At 45.7% G+C, this 14714-nt stretch overlaps 1 protein-coding gene across 1 annotated transcript in view; it reads right to left on the reverse strand.

The window, feature by feature from the left end:
* The window catches only part of sec24d (SEC24 homolog D, COPII coat complex component), a 203998-nt gene that overhangs the window by 50218 nt on the left and 139066 nt on the right, over nt 1–14714 (reverse strand). Inside the window, exon 16 of the mRNA XM_043696761.2 lies at nt 13874–13970. Within this exon, the coding sequence (XP_043552696.2) occupies nt 13874–13970 (97 nt within the window). The remainder of the gene's footprint in view (nt 1–13873; nt 13971–14714) is intronic.

Genomic DNA, 14714 nt, shown 5'->3' on the forward strand with positions numbered 1-14714 from the left:
AAAAATGGAAGAAAATATAATTTCTGCAGGAGACAGCAAACTAAGGGACATTGCTGCAACATTCCTGTAAAATAGAGACCAACTTGAGTGGGAACTCTCATCATATGACAATGTAGAACAAGTTCTAATTGACAAATGTTAGGAAGAAGGGACATTCTGTGCAGAACATTATATGCACTGCCTCCTTTGATGCTACTCCTCTCTAAGTTTGGTTTCATCTACAAAACTGGCCACTTCATACAGCATTTTTGAATCAAGGAAATTTATCTTAAGTGGAAACAGTTGTTTTCCCATAAGCAAGCCCCACAACATCTGAAACTACAACTTCTTCCCATGTTGACATAATTCAGCAGAACTTGGAACACAGTAGAACATTCTGTTACTGGACATTGGTCAGACAAGCAGTCTGATAATTCAAACAGTGGAAACATTGAGAAATGTTGTGGTGAAGTAAAGTTTTTGTCAGCATATGTGAGAGAAATGGCAATTTCAGATAATGTAGCCAAGGGGAAGCATGTAATTCAGAGAAAGTAGGAGTCTAGGATAAATTCCTGGGGATAACCCAGGTAACTGAGTGGGAGTAAGTAGAGAAGCCATTGCAGGTGACTCTCTAGCTAAAACCTGATAAATAAGAAGGGAATGAGGTGACTGCAGCATCACCCAACCATTACCACAGTTACAAAAAATTAGAAAGAATGAGAAAGGACAAATTCACATGGAGTAATATTTGTCAATTTGATAAGGGTCGCTTCAGGATTTGTGACCAGAGCAGAAACCTGACTGGAAGGACTGAGAAGTGGTATTCTGGGAAAGATGAGCATATATTTCGGAAGTGAGTGTATACATAAAATAAAGTAGGACATTTATGACTATTTGGAAAAACATAGTTTGATTAAAGATAGTCAGCATGGTTTTGTGATGGGCAGGTCATGCCTCACAAGCCTTATTAAGTTCTTTCAGGATGTGACAAAATAAGTTGACAAAGGTCAAGCAGTGGATGTGGTGGTGCACATGGATTTCAGTAAGTCTTTTGTTAAGGTTCCCCACGGTATGCTCGTTCAGGATATTTGGAGATATGGGATACAGGGAAATTTGGCTGCCTGGATAGAGAATTGGCTGACCGAAAGAGGACAGCAAGTGTTAGTGCATGGAAAGTATTCTGCCTGGAGGTCGGTGACCAGTGGTGTCCTGCAGGGATCTGTTCTTGAGCCTCTGCTCTTTGTAGTTTTCATAAATGAATTGGATGAAGAAGTGGAAGGGTGCATTAGTAAGTTTGCTGTTGACACAGAGGGCAGTTGCAGGCTACAACAAAACACTGTCAAGAGTGTGGTACTGGAAAAGCGCAGCAGGTCAGGCAGTATCTGAGGAACAGGAGAATCGACGTTTCAGGCATAAGCCCATCATCAGGAATGAGGCTTGTGGGCTGGGGGGTTGAGAGATAAATGGGAAGAGGGTGGGGCTGCGGGGAAGGTAGCTGAGAATGCAATAGGTAGATGAAAGTGGGGCAGAACGCAATAAGTCGGAGAGGAGGTTGGAGTAGATAGATAGGAAAGAGGGTGGTGCTGAGTTGGAAACTTGGGATTGGGACAAGGTTGGGGGAGGGGAAATGAGGAAACTGGCAAAATCCACATTAATCCCGCGCGGTGGCAGAGTCCCAAGCCAGAAGATGAGGCATTCTTTCTTCAGGCATCGGTTGGTTAGAGTTTAGTGATGGAGAAGGCCTAGGACCTGCACGTCCTCACCCTTAACAACTGGAGTGGGAGGGGAAGTTGAAGTGTTCAGCCACTGGGCGGTGAGGTTGGTTGGTGCGGGTGTACTAGAGATGTTCTCTGAAACGATCTACAAGTTGCCGTCCTGTCTCCCCAGTGTAGAGGAGACCACATCGGTTGCAACGGATACAGTAGATGATATTTGTGGAGGTACAGGTGAACTTCTGTCGGATTTGGTAGGATCCTTTGGGGCCTTGGTGATGAGGGAGGTGTTGGCGCAGGTTTTTCACTTCCTGTGGTGGCCGGGAAAGTGCTGGGAGGAGGGGGAGGGCTGATGGAGGGCATGGATCGGACAAGGGAGTCATGGAGGGAATGGTCTCTCTGAAATGCTGATAGGGGTGAGGAGGGAAATATATCCCTAGTGATGGGATCTGTTTGCAGGTGATGCAACTGATGGAGGATGATGCAATGTATACAGAGGTTGGTGGGTGGAAAGTGAGGACCAGAGGGGTTCTGTCCTTGTTGCATTGGCAGGGGTGAACTTCAAGAGCGAAGGTCCAGGAAATGGAGGAGTTGCACTGGGCGGCATCGTTGACCACATGGGAGAGGAAATTATGGTCTTTGAAGAAGGAGACCATCTGGGATTTTCTGTGGTGGAATTGGTCACCTGGGAACAGATGGGGAAGGGGCGGAGGCAGAGGAATTGGGAAAAAAGGATGGCATTTTTATAGAAGGCAGAATGGGAGGAGGTATAGTGGGTTTGTAGTAGTTTTCTGTGGTTAGTCAGTCGCTAGAGGTAGGGAGGTCTAGGAAGGGGAGGGAGGTGTCCAAGATGGTTCAGGTGAATTTCATGTTGGGGTGAATGGTGTTAGTGACAGCAAGTTTTGAGAAGATGGTGTTAGTGAAGTTGATGAAATGTTCAACCTTTGTAGGAGTACAAGGCAGCGCTGTTACAGTAATCGATATAGCAGAGGAAAAGGTGGGCGATAGTGCCAGTGTAGCTGCAGAAGATGGGCTGTTCCACACCCCCGACAAAGAGACAGGCATAGTTGGGGCCCATGTGGGTGCCCATGGCAACCCCTTTGGCTTGGAGAAAGTGAGAGGATTGGAAGGAGAAGTTGTTAAGGGTGAGGACCAGTTAAGCCAGGCGGATGAGGATGTCAGTGGAACAATACGGTTGGGACGGCAGAAGAGGAAGAAACGGAGAGCTTGGAGACCTTTGTTGTGGCAGAGAAATGCGTACAGGGACTGGACGTCCATGGCGAAGATAAGGCATAGGGGACCGGGGAAACAAAGGTCTTGGAGGAGGTGAAGGGCATGGGTGGTGTCCCGAACGTGAGGGGACAGGACTGTGTCAAGGTGTGCAGAGATGAGTTCAGTGAGGCAGGAGCAGGCTGAGACAATGGGTCGACTGGGAAGTCAGGTTTGTGAATCTTTGGTGGGAGTTAGAATCGGGTGGTGTGGGGTTCATGGATGGTGAGGTTGGAGGCTGTGGATGGGAGATCTCCAGGGGTGATGAGATTGTGGATGGTCTGGGATGTTTTGGTGATCAGAGGTGAATTCGTGATCAAAGGTGCAGTAAGAGGTGGTGTCTGTGAGTGGCGCCTGATTTCAACAGTGTATAGTTCAGTGCACCAAACTACCACAGCAGCCCCCCTTGTCTGCTGGTTTGATGGTGATGTTGGGCTTGGAGTGGAGGGAGTGAAGGGCTGCATCTTGCGAGGACATGAAGAAGGAGCGGGTGAGGGGGTTTGACAGGTTGAGATGTTCTATGTCACGGCTGCAGTTAGAAATGAAGAGGTCAAGTGGGGGTAACAAGCCTGCACAGGGTGTCCAGATGGATGGGGTGTGTTGGAGGCGCGACAAGGGGTCCTTGGTGCATGGGCGGGTGTCTTGATTGAAAACGTGAGCCTGGAGGCAGAGGCGGAGGGAAAAAATGTTCAATGTCACAATGCAAGTCAAACTCATTAATCCTAGAGCATAGTGGGATGAAGGTGAGGCCTTTGCTGAGGACTGATCATTCATCCTCAGTAAGGGGGAGGTCTGGGGGAATAGTAAAAACATGGCAGGGCTAGGAGCTGGGAGCTAGGACCTGGGGTGGGACTGGAGCTGGGCATGGGGGCAGAGACTGCCACTGGAATAGGCATGGTTATGGGATCAGGAGTGACATCACCAACGGAAGTGACGGTTACCACGGGGGCAGAAGTGGGGCCTAAGGTGGTGCCGATAGGGACGGAAGTGATGTAATGCGTGACGTCAGCGACATTTCTGGCTGAGTTCCGTAGTGCCGTCATTGGTGGCAGAAGTGAAGTTGGCAATGGAGTCATCAGTGTTTTGGTGAGTGACATCTCTTGGAGTGCAAGTGGCTGTGGCAGCAGCAATTGCAGGGGTAGAAGTGACGTGCAGAGTAGGTATCACATCGGTGCTGGTGGCACTGGATCCTGCGGTGGTCATCTTCCTGGCAATCACGGAGGCAGCATGGTCGGCAGTGGCTGCGGGGGCCAAAGTGACATCATTCTCCGTGATGGTTATGCCTAGAGTGGCTGCATTGCTAATGGCATCTCAGCAGTTCCAGAGGCCAGGAGAAGGTTCCGGAATGGTTGAGGGTAAGTACCCAATATGGTGGACAAAAAGCCTTTGTTGAGTGCATGGATTCTTCTGAGGATGTAAAACAGCAGACGTCCTTTGCAGGTGTGGGAGAGTGTGGTCCTGAGCTGAGGCAGAGCTGACCGCAGGGAGAGGAGGTGTCCGCACATGGCTGCGAGAGTGGAGCAGAGTGTCTGCAAGGAGAACCATTTCTGAAGGTTTAGGCTTTGTAGTCTGTACTGGTTGTCCTGTTCAGGTCCTAATTGTGTTGGTCTGAATGTAGTCCGGAGTCCATGTGGGATCAGTCGGTTCTGTAGGCAGGCACTGAGGAAGGAGATTTGGCTGTGGTAGCGAGTCTGCTTCAGGACATGGCTGAAGAGCTTCAGGGCAGAGAAAATGACCTGGGGGATGCAGTGAGAGAGAGATCTATCTACCCGCTCTGCCCTCTTCTCTGACCTATCACCTTCTCCCCCACCTTCATCTACCAATTGCATTCTCAGCTCCCTTCCCCCTAGCCCCACCTCCCTCCCATTTATCTCTCAGCCACCCAGCCCACTAGCATCATTCCTGACGAAGGGCATATGCCCAAAACATTGACTCTCTTGCTCCTCGGATGCTGCCTGACCCGCTGTACTTTTCCAGCACCACACTCTTGATTCTGATCTCGGCATCCGCAGTCCTCACTTTCTCCTAGCTGATTTCAACCCTACTGCAAAGCCTCTTCCAAGGATTACTACCTCGAAGTTCTCCTCCTCTCTCTACAAGGATCTCAGCGTGTCTCTCTCTCTCTCTCTCGCTGCACCTTCAGAAATGATTCTCCTTCCGGATGCTCCGCTCCACACTCGCAGCCATGCACCGTCACCTCCTCTCCCTGCAGTCAGCCCTGCCTCAGCTCAGGGCCACACTCTCCCAGACCTGCAAAGGACGTCTGCTGTTGTTTTTCATCCTCAGCAGAATTCACACACTCAACAAACTCTTGTCCTCCACCATATCGGACATAAAAGAATGTAAGTTAAACAAACTCTCATGTACTTACCTCAATACAGAGGTTTCCTCAGCCCTTCCAAAACCTTCTCTTGGCCTCTAGAACTGCTTAGACAAACATTAGCCTCACGGTCGCTCCAGCCATGACAGCACTAGCGAATGTTGACGTCTCTTCCGCTCCACACTGCCCCACAGAACGCAGCCATTGCCAACCATGCTGGCTCCGCGATCGCCGGGAAGACGGATTGCCCCAGTAACCGCTGCAGGATTCACTACCGCAGGCACTGACACGATACCTACTCTGCACGTCACTTCCGCCCCCTCAGTTACTGCCGCCGCAGTTACATCCACCCCCAGAGATGTCACTCACCGAAACATGGATGACTCCATTGCCAACATCACTCACTGGAACTCAGCCGGTGACATTGCTGATGTCACATGTTACATCACTTCCACCCCATAGGCACCACTGTCGCGACCACTCCCGTCCCCATGGTGAGCATCACTTCCATTGGTGATGTCACTCCAGACCCCATAACCACGCCCACTCAAGTAGCAGTCTCCACCCTCACGCCCAGCTTCAGCCCCGCCATGTTTTTAGCAATTCCCTAGACCTCCCCCTCACTGAAGATGAACATTCAGTGCTCAGCAAAGGCCTCACCTTCATCCTTCTATGCTCCTGGATTAATGAGTTCGACATGCGTTGTGACATTGAACATTTCTTACACCGCCTTCACCTCCAGGCCCACTTTTATAATCAAGACACCCGCCCATGCACCAAGGAACCCTTCTTCCACCTCCAACACACCCCATCCACCTGGACACCTCATGCTGGCCTGTTACCTGCCTTTGCACGCTTCATTTCTATCTGCCACTGTGACATAGACTGCCTCAACCTGCCCACCCCCTCTCACCTACTCCAACTTCCTGCCGTTACAACATGCAGTCCTCCACTCCTTCCACTCCCACCCTAAAATCATCAAACCAGCAGACAAGGTGGGGGAAGCTATGATAGTTTGTCACACCAACCTCTACATCACTGAAACCAGGTGCCAATTCGCAGACACCTCTTCCTACTACCCCCTCAACTTTGACCTCGCCTCCCATCATCTCCCTGACTATCCACAACCTCATCACCTCTGGGTATCTCCCATCCACAGCCTCCAACCTCCTTATCTGTGAACCCCGCAGCACCTGATTCACAAACCTGACTTCCCAGTCAACCTCTTGTCTCAGCCTGCCCCGATCCCACTGAACCCATCTCTGCACACCTTGACACTGTCCTGTCCCCCTTAGTCCAGAAACTCCCCACATACAGTTGGGACACTACCCACACCCTTCATCTCCTCCAAGACTTTCTTTTCCCAAGCCCCTATGTGTTATTTTCACCATGGACGTCCAGTCCCTGTACACATCTATCCGCCATGACGAAGGCCTTCAAGCCCTCCGTTTCTTCCTCTTATGCCGTCCCAACCAGTATCCTTCCACTGACACCCTCATCTGCCTGGCTGAACTGGTCCTCACCCTTATCAACTTCTCTTTCCAATCCTTCCATTTCCTCCAAACCAAAAGGGTAGCCATGGGCAGTTCATCTTCCACAGCTTTGTCCGGCAGTATCCCCACCTGTTCCTCCGCTATGTTGATGACTGTATCGGCACTACCTCGTGCTCACACGTGGACGTTGAACAATTCATCAACTTCACTAACACCTTTCACCCTGACATCAAATTCACCTGGACCATCTCAGATATCTCCCTCCCCTTCCTGGACCTCTGCATCTCCATCTCCATCTCCGGCAAACGGCTAACCACAGACATCCACTACAAATCCACGGGCTCCCACAGCTACCTGGACTAGACCTCCTCCTACCCTACTTCCTGTAAAAACGCCATCTCACATTCTTAATTCCTCTGCCTCTGCTACATCTGTTCACAGGATGACCAATTTTACTACAGAAAATCCCAGACAGCCTCCTTCTTCAAAGACTGCAATTTCCCCTCCCATGTGGTTGACGATGCCCTCCAGCACATCTCCTCCACTTCCCTCACCTCCACCCTTGAAGCCAACCCCTCCCAATGCAACAAGAACCCCCCAGGTCCTCACCTTCCGCCCCACCAACCTCTGTACACATTGCATCATCCTCTGCCACTTGTGCCACCTGCAAATAGACCCCATCACGAGGGATTTATTTCCCTCCTCACCCCTATCAGTGTTACAGAGAGACCATTCCCTCTTCAACTCCCTTGTCAGATCCAAACCCCACAACTAGTCCACACCCCACTCCTGGTGCCTTTCTCTGTCACCTCAGGAAGGGCAAATCTGCGCCACATCTCCCCCCATCACCTCCATCCAAGGCCCCAAAGGATCCTTCCACATCTGACAGAAATTTACCTGTACCACAAATGTCACCTACTGTATCTGTTGCACCTGATGTGTTCTCCTCTACATCGGGGAGACAGGACGCCAACTTGAGGACTGTTTCAGAGAACATCTCCGGGACACCTGCACCAGCCAATCCCGTGGGTGAACATTTCAACTCCCTCCCCCACTCCACCCAGGACATGCAAGTGGAGTGCCTCCATCGCCAAACCCAACCATCAGAGACCTGAAGGAAGAATGCCTCATCTTCCACCTTGGGACCCTGCAGCCACACAGGATTAATGTGGATTTCACCAGTTACCTCCCCATACCTTATCAAAATCCCAAGCCTCCAGCACCGCCATCTTGACCTGTCCATCATCTTTCCCATCTATCCGCTCCACCCTCCTCTCCGACCTATCACCTTCTCCCCCACCTTCACCTACCTATTGCATTCTCAGATACCTTCCTCCAACCCCACCCCTCTCCCATTTATCTTTCAGCCCACCGGTCCACAAGCCTCATTCCTGATGAAGGGCTTATGCCCGAAATTTCGATTCTCCTGCTCCTTGGATGCTGCCTGACCTGCTGTGCTTTTCCAGCACCACACTATCTACTCTGATCTCCAGCATCTGCAGTCGTGACAACAAGGCATTGACAGGATGCAGACTTGGGCTGAGAAGTGGCAGATGGCGTTCAACCTGAATAAGTGCAAAGTGATTCATTTTGTAAGGTCGAATTTGAATGCTGAATACAGGATTAAAGATAGGATTCTTGGCAGTGTGGAGGAACTGTAGGATCTTGGGGTCCCTGTACATAGATCCCTCAAAGTTGCCACCCAAGTTGATAGGGTTGTTAAGAAGGTGCATGGTGTTTTGGCTTTCATTAACAGGGAGATTAAGTTTATGAACCAAGAGGTTTTGCTGCAGCTATAAAACTCAGTTAGATCACACTTTGAATATTGTGTCCAGTTCTGGTCATCTCATTATAGGAAGGATGCAGATGCTTTGGAGAGAGTGCAGAGGAGATTTAACAGGATGCTGCCTGGATTAGAGAGCTTGTCTTATGCAGAGAGGCTGAGCGAGCTAGGGCTTTTCATACTGGAGAAAAGGAAGAAATACAGGTAACTTGATAGAGATGTACAAGGTAATGAGAGGCATAGATAGAGTAGATAGCCAGATACTTTTCCGCAGAAATGGCTGTCATGAGGGGTCATAATTTAAAGGTGATTGGAGGACGGTATGGAGAGATGCCAGAGATAGGTTCTTCACGTGGGTGCGTGGAATGCACTGCCAGCAATGGTAGTAGAGTCATAGACATCAGGAACATTTAAGCGACAGCTGGACAAGCACATGGATGGCAGTAAATCAAGGGGTGTGTTTGGTTAGATTGATTTTAGATTAAGATAAATGCTCGGTATAACATTGTGGGCTGAAGGGCCTGTACTGTGCTGCACTGTTCCATGTTCTATGTACATAGTGCTTTCACAACCCCAGGCGTTATTTTCAATTTAGCCTCTTGAACATCCCTGATTTTATGTGCCCTCCCTTTAATTCACTTCTTCCAACAGATTTTGCCAAACATCCTTCAACAGCTCCTTGCAACAGACTACATCAAACACCTAGAAGGACAGAGAAAACAAATATGTGAGAACACCATGACCTGAAATATCTGCACCAAGCTACACAACTTCCTGACTTGGAACGATTTCTGCGGTTGCTTCACGGTCACTAGATTAACATTCTGGTACTGCCTTTCTAACAGCACTGTAGATGAATCTACACCAGACTCATTTATGCCTACTCTCGGATTTCTGTATCCTGCCAATCTTTGATTCATGCCACTATGCTACTCCCTACACCAAGAGCTATTAGTTCCACAATAAACTTTTGATGTAACACTTATTTAAATGTGTTCTGGAAATATATACAGCACACCCACTGGTTCCCTGAAGAAGGGTTGCACCTGAAATATCAACTTCCCCTCCTCCTGATGCTGCCTGGCCTGCTGTGTTCTTCCAGCCTCCTGCCTGTCCCTTTTATCCACAGCATATTACTTTCTCTAAAGAACACAAACGGTTGAACATAATGTCCCTTTCACAAAACATAGCTGAATCTGCCTGATTACTTTGAAGTAAGCAAGCACCTAGTTTTTTAGATAATAGTTTCCAACATTTTCCCAAAGACACACTGGTTTCTTGATTTCCATTTCATTCCTCTTTTGGATAAGGGACTTACATTTGCTATCCTCTCATCTAATGGAATTATCCCTGAATCAATGAGGTTTGGAAAAATTCATATCAATGCACTCAACGATATCACTATCCACTCCTTTTAAGACCTGAGAACGAAGTCCATCAGGACTTGGGCATTTATCAGCTGCAGAGCCAACAATTTACAGAATACAATGTCCCTAGTCATTGCAATTTCCCTGAATTTACCTTCTTTCCCATTTCTGAATTTATTGTTGCTTCTGGAATAATACCTGTATTCTCTATAATGCACACTGATGCAAAATACCCACTCAATTTATATTCTTAGTTTTATAAGCCATATTCTTAATTTCCAAATGAGTTTGTCTGACTCATTTTCTATAGGACCAACAGTTACTTTGTTAACTCTTTCTCTTTTTAAATATTTACATAAACTTTTACTATGTGTTTTTATACTTATGACTAGCTTTCTCTTGATCTTCAATTTTTTTTGTAATTTTTACTGTTTTTTTTATATTCTGCCCCAAATCCTGACTTGTGCCTTTCTTCTTGAGGAATGATTACTATTGTTAACATTTCTAGCTAACCACAGATTACGGGTCCTTCCCTTAAAAGCTTTCTTATTTCTTGGAAGCATTGATAGTGTGGATATGTACTGAAATATGTTCTTAAATATCTGCCATTACATCTCTTTCAACTTATTACTTAACCCAGTTTTCCAATTCATTTTAGTCAGCTCTGTTTTCATGCCCTCTCAATTGTCCTTATATTAAATTATAAAAAGTAATGGATGTAAATTTACTTGCTGAGCTGCAAAGTTTGTTTCCAGGTGTTTTTTCACCATACTAAGTAACATCATTAGGGAGCCTCCAGTGAAGTACTGGTGGTATAACCCACTTTCTATTTGTGTGTTTAGGTTTCCTTAGGCTGGTGACAACATTTCCTGTAGTGATATCATTTCCTGTTTTTTGTTAAGGGGTGGTAAATGGGATCCTAGTCAATGTGCTTGTTTAATAAAAATAAATCTCAGACTCATTCCCCTCTCATTCACTCAAGTTGAATATGAAATTCACTCAAGTTGAATATGAAATTCACTCATATCATGGATTATTTGTAAAATGACGGTCTTAACGGTTACTCATTCGAAACCGAAAGCAACTTACAGCAGAAGTGGTAGTCATGTGACTACGGCTAGCCAGTATGTACACTACGTACAATTAATTCCCACTAAATGTCTCAGTTACAAGTTATCCAAGATACATGGTTAACAATGAAAAATTAACATTCATGAACAAAATGATGAAAACCCTAGTCAATTCCACTTTTATCAGTCCCTGCATGTTTCTCTCTTGGCAGTTATGCAATCTTCAATCACTAAGTGGTGAGTTTTCATCTCAAGTAAGCTGCTGTGTTTACAGGATTAGTATCGACACATTTTCCTTTCATCTTCTTTCTAATTTGTTGGTGAATTATTTTGATTCAAATTTCGAGATATTTGTTCAGTATATTTGGCATCCATAATGAAGTTGTCCTATGTATCCTCTTCATTTTTTTGAAGCATTCTCCTCTTCTATTTACTTTACATTCCTTAAGTTAATGTTTTACAAGCTAGGGATCTGGTTCCTGGCCTTTGTTATATCTAAGTCAGAGATCACATTCAGCTTGAACATTATGTGACTACTGATCTTCAGGGAATTATAACCTCAATTTCCTGGTCTTATTCAGGCCACTGACAGATACTAGGTAAGCATTAGCTCTCATAATTATCATGCTGCATTTGTGCGACACCGTCACGCATTAACTTACCAAATCTGACTTTAAACTTTGCATTTTCCAAACTTATGTTCATTTCATTGAGGTTTACCATTCAAATTACCTTCCTACTGTTTCAAAACTTTTGTTATGTATCTGTTAGCCCTTAACATATTCCAGTAATATTTTGGACTTTTTGAATCAGAGATATTTAGTCAGAATAGTTTACTTCCATTTTCTTTTCTATTAACACTGTTGTTCAGAAATATTGAAGACTTTTGAATGTTATACTCATTTCCATCTTTTGGGGTGAACAATGTCTTTAATATGCAACAATATAATAATTCCCCACAGCCAAAATAAACTCCAGTTTCTCATTTCTAATTGTTCTGAAGGGTCACTGGACACAAATGTTAACTCTGATTTCTCTCCACATATGCTGCCAGACCTGCCGAGCTTTTCCAGTATCGCTGTTTTTGTTTCTGATTTCCAGCATCTGCTGTTCTTTCGGTTCTAAAATTTAGGTTCCAGTTTACTAAATCAATACATTTTACAATATTTTTGTTGGCTCTCAATGTTTCATCGTAATGTAGATGTTTGCAGGTCAGAAGTGCATTTGGTTTGTTGTCTGTGCTGGTCCTTTGCAATCCTAAACTAAGCTCCAATCTTATTCTCTTCCTCAAACCCTGTATTTTCCTCTATTTGCACATTTATTTAATTTCCACTTGATATATGCAAAGTTCTCTATGCCTTGTAGCAAAGAATTCCATGCTCCAACAATTTTCTTTATGAAGAAATTTCACCCAAACATCTCTCCAATTCACTTGTGTGATAATTTGACACTGATGATCCAGGGAGGATTGCAGGGAGGTTTCCCCTAGCAACTGAAACTAGAACAGGAGGGCATAGCCTCAAAATTAGGGGAGCAGATTTAGGACAGATTGAGGAGGAACATCTTCACCCAAAGAGTTATGAATCTGTTGAAGTGAAGTAGATGAGGCTACCTCATTGAATACTTTTAAAGCTAAGATAGATAATTTTTTGACCAGTAAAGGAATTAAGAGTTATGGCAAGAGGGTGGGTAAGTGGAGCTGATGCCACAAAAAGATCAGCCATGATCTTATTAAATGGCAGAGTGGGCTCGAAGGGCCAGATGGTTCAAATGTTCTTAACCCTAAGCCTAGATTTTGCCATACCAGAAAGATTGCCAGTGGTGAGAAAATCGGAAGAAGTCTCGAATCTCATTTTCCATCCCTGAACCTGGCATTTCTCATTTTTCACAGGAGAGCAATTGGAGGTGGTTCTTAGACCTTGTGCTTAAAAATGATGGTCAAAGAGCAGATGGGAAACAACTTCTAAAGAGCCCATCTATGCAATCAAAAAGGAAAAACTGACGGCTAGCTAACTATTTCAGAATTTCAGACATGCATTCAATACACAAAATGACTTCCATGAAATGGTATCAATTATTCTAATTTTGTGAATAAATGCAATTATAAAATAGGCAGTTTTTAAGCCCACTATATTACTGATTTCAGATGATGCTGACAAACAGGAATAAAGAAGGAAAGCTTTACATTTATATTGCATTTTTCAATATGACTGAATGTCTCAAAGAACTTTCCAGCCTTTGTAATATTTTGGAAGTGTAACTAGTGATCTACCTGAGGGAAAGCAGCAGCAATTTGCATTTGGCAAATATCTGCAAGCAGCTTTGAAGTAATGAATAAGTAATCTGTTTTTATAGTTTTGATTAAATATTGCCTGAGATACCAGAATAATTTTCCTGCTCTTCTTTAGATAAGTGTCACAGATTTTTAACGATCTCAGCATTCAAATAGGGTCTCAGTTTGACATCTCCTCCAAAAGTACCCCCTCTAACATTGTTTTTTGCTTTGTGCTGGAGTACCAGCATTTTAGTGCAGAAGACTTGGTGGGCCTTGAACGAGGAACCTTTATGACTCAGATGCAAGAATGCTACCGAGTGAGCCACTGCTGACACTTCCACATGACCCCCACAGAATGTTCCACTTTTCTTTCAAACGTGGTGATGGAAACTGGAAAGTCTGCTGGAGCTTGTGTCTGTCAGAGACCTCAGACATCACCTGGTGCGTTTCTAGCAGGATCACCTCCTGGGACAACAATGCCCCCCGTTCTCCACCCCTCCCCTCCCGAAGCTACTGGGGAAGCAACACTGATGATCAGTATTGTTAGACTTATTATAACATTTTGTTTTTACTTGAATATACACTGTCATACAATGCAATCTCACCTGTGTTTGTCCTCACCCTCATGATAGCATCAAATCCTATTGGCTTCTGTATATCCTTCCTTAGGTCATTCAAGAAATGTTCAGCATCGGTCTGAATCTGACAAAGAACAATGGTACAAGAAAAGCATGAGCTGTACTGTTGTGACCAGTTGATGGCACTATAGTTACTAATTGCAGCACTGCTTGACTTGTAGGAACAAATGCCAAATACAGACTTTTGTTAAGAAACAAATTCAAATTTACAGAGCAGAACTTCATGTGCCCTACATATGGAGCGGTCAGAAGGAGGGCCCATAAAATTCCTTGATGGTCTTCCCACCAGGCCCTGACCTCTCTGCAATTTTATGTTTGCCTGGGTAGAGCAGAGATTTGCCCTTTCCCCTTTCAGACCGTTAAGGAGTCAACTAAAGGCCACTTACAGGCTGTTTCCCACCCAACCTCTATTTCCCAGGCTGGCTGGAGTGGGTGGAAGAACACTTGGGGGGGTTGGGCGAGTGGAAACCTCCATCCTCAGTCTTCTTTTATCATGAAAAGCCCAGCCCACACAAGGTGAAGATCTGTGGCTACTCCATTATTTCCCTAACCTCTTCTCCAACTCCACCATCCCTCTGCTCCAACCCTGGTGGGACCCCGGGCTTCACTTCCACTCCCTGCTGCGGGATCCATTTGTTCCTACACTCAGGGATTTAGAGTCTAGGGAATGCTTGCAGATGTGCTGGGACTTACCAAGTCAGGGTGGAAGTCCCATCTCCATCCAAGTAATGCTTGTTATAGTGTTAAGTAGCTTCTCATCAGCCAGTTTCCTTGATACTGCACTCACTGTCAACTACTCCAAAGGTGG

This window comes from Chiloscyllium plagiosum, unplaced genomic scaffold (genome assembly GCF_037043375.1).
Source record: "Chiloscyllium plagiosum isolate Xiang-an unplaced genomic scaffold, Cpla_swu_hap1 HiC_scaffold_1, whole genome shotgun sequence".
Classification (NCBI taxonomy): domain Eukaryota; kingdom Metazoa; phylum Chordata; class Chondrichthyes; order Orectolobiformes; family Hemiscylliidae; genus Chiloscyllium; species Chiloscyllium plagiosum.